At 43.8% G+C, this 8,238-nt stretch overlaps 1 protein-coding gene across 1 annotated transcript in view; it reads left to right on the top strand.

Annotated features, from left to right (window-relative positions):
• Window positions 1–1,487: 1,487 nt before the first annotated feature.
• LOC119357782 (protein-tyrosine-phosphatase PTP1-like) overlaps window positions 1,488–8,238 on the top strand; it is an 11,252-nt gene continuing 4,501 nt past the window's right edge. Inside the window, exons 1-6 of the mRNA XM_037624616.1 lie at window positions 1,488–1,493; window positions 2,711–3,163; window positions 4,192–4,288; window positions 4,409–4,491; window positions 4,585–4,722; window positions 5,427–5,552. Coding sequence (XP_037480513.1) covers window positions 1,488–1,493; window positions 2,711–3,163; window positions 4,192–4,288; window positions 4,409–4,491; window positions 4,585–4,722; window positions 5,427–5,552 — 903 coding nt within the window. The remainder of the gene's footprint in view (window positions 1,494–2,710; window positions 3,164–4,191; window positions 4,289–4,408; window positions 4,492–4,584; window positions 4,723–5,426; window positions 5,553–8,238) is intronic.

The raw sequence follows: 8,238 nt of genomic DNA, 5'->3' as shown, positions 1-8,238 counted from the left end.
ATCATCTTCTTCTTCTTCACTTTGCTCATCTTCACATACATGCTTGGCCTTCAATGCAAGATTGATCTTTGATGTTGGAGTACCATGCATGGCAAGATGTTTTTTAGCATTTGCCTTCGACTCTTCAAATAGTTGGAAGGTGGATATGATGTCATCTATAGTCATTTCCTTGAAGGCATGGTGTTGTCTTATGTCCCACACCGTTTGGTGGTGATATGGGGCAGGAGCATGAAGCAACTTGTCCACAAGAAATCGCTTTTCAACCATACCTCTCCTTATACACATGGTTGCGGTGTCATTGAGATTCTTGTCATAAATTTCTCTTGGTGTAGGATTCTTTGGATCAACCACATGGTAACCATACTCCAAGATCTCCAGCATCTCATCGTTTCCATATCGAAGATGATCCTGCATAACAACCCTCCACAAGGCAAAATCGGAAGTGGCATCAAGTAAAGGAGGTTTGCCTTGAGGGTTATATTTTGGTTTCTCAACTTGGGGTCTTGCATAAAGCCAAGGAACACTGGAGTGATCATTGTTAGGAGATTGTTGACCAAGTGACGGAGTAGGCACAGTTGGCCTCGAAGCCGCACCACCAGAAAGTGGTGCAAGCACCGTGGACAACATGGCTAGTCTCATTTGGACCAAGGCCTCAAGAGAAGCATCATACTCCTCTTTTTGCTTAGCAAGGCCCGTTCCAGATCCTCAAAAGTAAAGGACTTGACTTCTGAAGAAGCCTCGCCTTTATCCATCGGATCTGTAACAAGGGGAGTCCCATCGGGGTTCACCTCGCTCTAGGGCGGTTAAGCCACAAGAATAGAGCACGAGGCTCTGATACCAATTGAAAGGATCGAGATGGACCTAGAGGGGGTGAATATGTACAATTACAAATTTTAATTATTACTAAGCAATTTTAGGCAATAATGCGGAATATGAAAGTGAGCCTAACAATTGCAAGTATGATACTAATGAGCTAAGCAAGATAAACAAGTGACACAAATATGTGAGTAAGCAAGCACAATATGATATAAGTAAGTGCTAAGAGACAAGTAACCACAAGTAGAGAGTTAGGGTTAGGAATAACCGCAACTCCAAGAGACGAGGATGTATGTCGATGTTCACTTCCTTGGAGGGAAGCTACGTTACCGTTCAGAGAGGTGGATGTTACCACGAAGGCTCACCCTATTCTCTCTTTGAGACAACACCACGAAGGCGTTTCTCAACCACTAGTGGTAGACCTTGGGGTGGTCTCCAAACCCTCACAAACTTTCCGGGGGAAATCACAATGGTCGATTCCTTGCCGGAGCACTCCTACCGCCTAGGAGTCTCCAACCTCCAAGAGTAACAAGATGCACCACAAAAACAAAGGGGGGAATCAACTTTCGCTTTGGTGAATGTGTAGATCGAGCACTTCTCCTTCGCTTCTCAAAAGATCAAGAGTTTGGGTTGGCTAAGGAGGGAGATCTCCAAGAAATTGAGGTCCGAAAATGAAGGTGAGAGAAATGGAGTCGTCAAACCCTTCGTGAGGAAGAAGAAGACTATTTATAGGCCGGGATGAAATCTGGTCATTGGAGGCAGATTTCTGCGTAGCCCGGAAGTTCCGGACCCCGGAAGTTCCGGCCAAGTTCTGGACAGGTTCCGGGCTACACAGAGAGTTTGCACCACTCAGTAGTACCCCGGAAGCTGCTGAAACAGGGGACAGAAATTCCGGTGCCCGGAAGTTCCGGGGGACGGAAGTTCCGACCAGGGTCCGACGAGGTTCCGGGCTACACAGAGAGATTGCACGAAAAGTGCAGTTTCTCTGGGTGCCCCCCAAGCTTCCCGGACCCGTCCCGGACATTCCGGTCGTCCCGGAAGTTCCGGCCTGAACAGAAACTTGGTACTAAGATTTTCATATCAATGTGAGAAGGTAAGTTGATTCCCCGGATGTTTTTATGGTGCACCCCCTCTTGATAGTGTGGCTGCCCTAAGGACTCAAGAAATAAGAAAACTTTATGGTACTCTTCTTTTCTTGAGCACACCGCTTTTTCTTTTTTCAATATAAGAGGAAATAACAATCCATACTTCACTTTTAGCTTAATCAGGGTTGTTAACACTTAGAGCATGTGGTTAGAAACACAAATGAAGTTGTCATAGATGTCAAAAACACTTTAGTGCAATATTGCACTTTCAGTCATTGCCCTCGACGTGAATGTCTTCACGAACCACTATTGTCTTTAATGTCTTCATACATATTTAGGGGTCATCTCTGGTAAACAACTGAATCAATGAGGAACTTCTACCTGTGTTATCCTGCAATTCTCACAAACACATTAGTCACTCAACCACGTTTGTCGTCAATACTTCAAAACCAACTAGGGATGGCACTAGATGCACTTACAACAGTAACTTAGTTCTGTCAATCCATGTCAGGATTTGACAGGGAGGTTGTTAACCTCTAACCGGTTGTGGCACCAGGTCCAAATTGAAAAGGCTAGCTATCCATAGAAGATTTCTTTTATGAAGAAGTATTAATTTTAGTTATTTCATTAATCAACATATAATAAGGTCAGCTGACGGTCCACACATTTATATACTAAGCGTGTTTGCATTGAGTGACTAAAATTGTGTGCAAGGAGATCTCAGCCTAGCATGTGTCCCTCGCAAAAGGAAATCCATATAAAACAGTCGAATAACCGCTCCATTCGAACTCGACTATGTAAATTTCGAGGAAATAAATATAAATTTCATTTTTGTGCAAAGAAACAATTATGCTCAACGACCACACAATTTTCCTTTCCTCGTCAACCTCACCAGTCACCACGGCAACGAGCCCGACCAGCCCTCCGCCCCCGCGACCGCGCCCCTCTCCAAGCGCTGCCGTGAGCCCGCCTTCGCAGTCACGGGGAACGCGACGAGCTCCCGCGGCGGCGGCGGCCTCCGCGAGAAGGCGAGGGCCGTCACCCGCCTCGCCGGATCCGGCTCCCGCCATACGCATGCCGATGCTCAGTACTCCGGGGGTCCGGTCCCCGGGGTCGCGTTCGACCCCTTCGACATCGAGGCCGACCCTCCGCCGTTGGCGCTGACACACGAGCAGATCAAGCTATGCAAGGACGCGCTCGCGCATTTCGAGCGGAGGAGCAAGCAGCTGGATGCCTTGTCCGACGAGTTCCAACGGCTTCAGGTTTGATTGTGTTTTTTCCCCAGCTACCAATCCGGCTGCGTAATGATTCTGAAATGTCTGCCAAATATTGCGCGCTCTTGGTCGGTAAAATACGGCAATTTAGCATCTACAGCGTGTTGCCGTGGTTTACTGGCTGAGTTACTGCTTTGGCCTTTGGGTAGGTAGTGAGCGCCCTTGTTATGCCGGGATTTTGGTCTTTTTCATAAATTGACATGGCCTTTTCGTGCCAATAAACGCAATCATGTAGTTAAATAACCCAAGAATTATTCCTTTTCCAGTAACAGAGGTATATGTCTTACGAAATTCTAGAATTGTAACCAAAGCAATGGATGCACAACTGAAAATATCTTGGGCCCTGGATGCGCCTTTCCTTACATGGTTTATGTATTAGTTTCCCTATGAAGTGCTGATCCCAGATTGCTTTTACGTGAACCATTGTGGATCTTATGCCATATATGTTGAAATGTAGTTTCCCACTTTGTGGCATTTGTGGCCATGCAAGAAAAATGTTTATGTTGATGCATCAGTACCAGTTGCTCCTGTCAGAATTTACTTAGTTAACACCACCGTGATACAAGATTTTGAGTGGGATAAGGATGGATTAACTTGAGAAGCTGTAGATCCTTACTCCCATCAGGATTGAGTTTGATTTGTAGAAGTTAAATTCCCTAGGGTTCTATTCCCATCTCTAAATTTTATACTTAATCTTACTCTCTTCATATCACTGGCTCACTACATGGAAGTAGATCTGTTTAGACAATTTTTATTATTCTACCAATGCCCTATTTCTCCAATATAGTTGTAGCATGTTACTTGGCTTTATATACACATTTTTCTTGCATGGCAGTTCATTTCTATCTAATTGATGTTTGGCTTGTTTTCAAGCAGATATTTAGTCAAATGTTTATATCTTGTATCCTTGCATTCATGGTTTGATTTTTTTTGCGGGCAGTACATGATATTAAATTACTGTAGCTACCATGAAAATTCATAGTATATATTTTTCATATCTGCTGGCGACGTTTCAGGGCATGAGAACAATGCATCCGGAGATGATGAAAATGTCCACTGTAGCTCGTGATGCTGCCAATAGGGAGAAGAACCGCTATATTGATGTCTTACCATGTGAGATTTTCCTCCTGTATTTGTACATGGATTTATGGTGATCATGGGTGCAAACCAAGTAAGACCTCCTAGTAGCATTATGGATTTGACAGCATTTGAGATTTGATTCCTTGTCTCTAGTTGATGATACCAGGGTACGGCTAAAATCATCAGCAACCAGTCAAATTTCAGGCAATGATTACATCAATGCAAGCTTTGTAAAGGTCAAGTTTGTATCGTATGCATGTTCCTTTTGGCTTTCTAATTGTTGTTTGAGATAATTGGTAGGAGCTTACGATGGGGTGTAAAACTTGCAGGCTACCGAGGACAACAGTGTTGCAAGATTTATTTCCACCCAAGGACCACTAGTAAGGACATTTGAGGATTTTTGGGAAATGGTTTGTGAAAATCAGTGTCCTGTGATTGTTATGCTCACACAGTTCGACAGTGTTAAGGTGATTGCTTACATTAAACAATCTGTTTAACATCTTTGAATTGATCTGATGTGCAAATGAAACCCAGTCATGCTGGTATAATTGCATGTGCAATCTGGCTTACTTATATGACCCAGGGAGGCATGACAATATAATAAGTCAAACCGAAGCATTACAAGTAACAACATTACATCATTAGCAAACTATGCCATTGTGCCATATGAGAACTTAAGCATGAAGCATCCCCACAAGATGCGGAAGCTGGAAAATTATGTGATGAAACACATAATGCAAATTTACAGTTCTTACAGGAGAAACCAATAGATGCTATGCTAAAACACTATTTTTTTTAAGAATGTAGGGTTCAAATATGGGAGGATTCAAATATTCATGAATGCACTAAAAAATGTGAGCATAATGCTTGCAAGTTGCAACTAAAAATGGAAAACCAGTTGGCTTGTAAATAGCCAATAGACCCTTTTGACTGAAACATCTTTAGGGGATTTTTGAAGCTCCTGCAGTCCTCTTCATTTATATTTTTATTATGCCTGATGGATGCCATATTTTGCGGCATCGATCATAGTAGCTTTTGCTTAGTGACTGCATTGTGAAAACAGTAGGAGATGATGACGTTCTTCCAACTATATCAATTGGCTTTCTCTGTGCTATAGATTAACTTTGAAGCAGCAGTATTTCCTCTGAAATTATATTTGAAATAATTGCAGTGTGATGAGTATCTTCCATTGCAAAATGGTCAAGGGACGTATGGAAAGTATAATGTTAAGATTACGAAGGACACAAGAGATAAGCATCAATTATGTCTGCGTGCTGTGGAGGTGCAGTGCAATGAGGTAAAAATTTAAAACATTTAAGGGCATCCATGTATGCTTTGTTTCATTATTTCTCTGAAGGATTGTTTCTCTTTCGCATCGCAATAAAACTTAGATGATGTATAATTTTCTTATTCATAGGTTTCAGTTCCTCTTTTTAGGTTTCTCCTGTAGGTTTAGTTCTTATGACAGGGCACAAAATTTACTTAGAAACTTGATATGCCTTTTATTATTCTTTCAGACAATGATCACTTTATTGTGTTTTATCAGACATCATAGATGACATGTGCCATGATATCTTATTACTGATGAATTCGCCTTCCTGTTGTGCTGTGAGGATCTAAATGATTAAACTTAGCTGGTACTAGTATATATCTCTATCGATACAAACCTCAGTTAGGTCAGTTGTCACAAAAAGTAATGCTATCATCATGAGAATGAAACAAGGCAACCATTTAACGTTTATGTGTTATGATTTTTTATATAAACTTGTGATTGATTTCTTTTCACAATATTGCTTGTGTATTCCTTATATACTACTGCCTTTCAATGTATACCAGACCATGGTAAATACAAGGCATATGATGTGGCAAAATTATATATATTTTATTGTAGGGAAGTGATGTACATATGTCTACAATGTGATGTACATCTTTAATGTCTCTGGTGGATATGTCTGTAAAAGTACTATATATACTAATATACTAAATGTTCCTAAGCAGCATCAGGTGTAAACCATGGTGTGGTAACTGTTACATCATCTATTTATCATCTATGACATATAGGTGTATGGATAATATATCCCCCCCCCCCCTTCCCCTGGGGGGCACTGCCTGTGGGCTATACCACCATCTCATCCACTGTCGGTTCAAACTTAGAGATTCACACATGCTGCATTCTTGCTCGTGGTCATAGTTTAATCAACCAGATGTTAAGGCATCATTTAGTGCCCAGTTGTCTCTAACATTAGTCATTAATGAAAACACTGTATATACTGTTGTCAGAATGGTTACACATTTTCAAACAGCAATATAAAAAAATCACCAGCACTTGACCAATAAAAATTATACAAGCAAAGCTGACACAAGGACATACCACTATACCAGCAACCCAGGAAGAACTGATAAAAGCATCACGAGCAAATCTGACACGAGGACGTACCAGCAATACAGGAAGAATTGATAAAAGCATCAACTCTATTATTTTTTATAAACCCAAGCCAAGCACTTATTTTCTCTAAAACTAACAGAACACCCATTCTGGGAAAGCTGCATGTTTACAGGTGATCAGTGATCAAGCGGCGTCATTAAACGCTTACCTGGCAGTATGGTGGCACAGCCGACGTTTCCTGCCTACTAACCAGCCACCAATAAACTAACCTGACCATTTGACTGTCTGTGTTCTGTGTTTTTTGATTAGCAACAATAATGGTAAGCACTTCTGAGTCTGACAACCTGATGTGGTCTGGTAGTATAGCTGTAGAACAGATCTCGAGGCAGAAATTGTATGGTTATCCATGGGGTGGTATAGGCAGCCACCAGGGGCAAATAATCCAGACTCATTTAGCATGTTTTGAAACTTTATCATTCCTCCATATGTTTGTTCTTATTGGGGTTTCTTACCCTTTAGGCCTTGTTTGGTTAATCCTCTCCCCAAGGCGATTGGAGGGGATTTTGTATTGTAGGGGATTTAATCCCCCTCAATCCCTGCCAACCCCCGTAAAATCCACCTCAACCGAACAAAGCCTTAAAGGCTTTGTTTGGTTACTAGGGATCTAATCCCCTAGTGGAATCATCACTTGTCACCCAATCCCCTCAATCCCTGTCTAACACAATCCCCATCCCTACTACCCCATTTGGTTGACCCAGATTCAATCCACTACAGACTACAAATTGTCCCTCCCAGTTTTTTTTGCGCCTCTGTGGATTCGTTTCACGAGGTGAACGCGATTCTTCTGGCCCCTGTGGAATTAACCAAACAATGTAAGTATAATCCGCGTGTAACAGTTCCCCTCCAGGACGGCCCATGTGGATTAGTGTGATTGCTGGCATTCGACGTTGTTATGACCGTCATATTAGGGGCTTAGCCCAGTGGGTTGTGGCCCAAGTTATCTTATCGTTATTAGGGGCTTAGCCCAATTATCTTATCGTTTGCGTAGGAGTCAAGTAAACCTCTCTATATAAGGAGAGGAGATGTATCAATCTAATCAAGCAAGAAGCAATCATTATTTGTAGCTTGGGTCCTAACACCTTGGTATCAGGTAGCTTGGGTCCGATCATGTCTGCACCACCACCCACCCCGCCGCTGCCCACCTTGCCGCTGTCCACCACCGCCGCCCTCTCCACCGCGCCGCTGGCGTTTCCCGCCGCCGCGGTCGACAACTCCACCGTGCCGCTGGCACTTCCCGCCACCGCGGTCAACAACTCCACCGCGCCGCTCGGCTCCTCCGCGGGGGCCTCCACCGGCCAGTCGCTGCCCGTCACCGCGCCACCTGCCGTCGTCTACTCCCCGGTAGAGATCACCGGGGTCCTTAATGACCTCGTCACCGCCGTCCAGGGCATCCGCCTCTACCTGGCTGGGCCTTACGGGCTGCCGCCGTGACCGGGCCAGCCGCCCTGCCCCGGTACACGGCCACCACGGCGCTGATCGGGCCTCTACACCACCACTGGCCCGGTCAGCCGCCGCCCGCCGTCGCCCCCTACTGGCC

Source organism: Triticum dicoccoides, chromosome 2A (assembly GCF_002162155.2).
Source record: "Triticum dicoccoides isolate Atlit2015 ecotype Zavitan chromosome 2A, WEW_v2.0, whole genome shotgun sequence".
In the NCBI taxonomy this organism is placed as follows: domain Eukaryota; kingdom Viridiplantae; phylum Streptophyta; class Magnoliopsida; order Poales; family Poaceae; genus Triticum; species Triticum dicoccoides.
The sequence above is the reverse complement of the archived record's forward strand: the minus strand, read 5'-3'. Positions and strand labels throughout refer to the sequence as shown.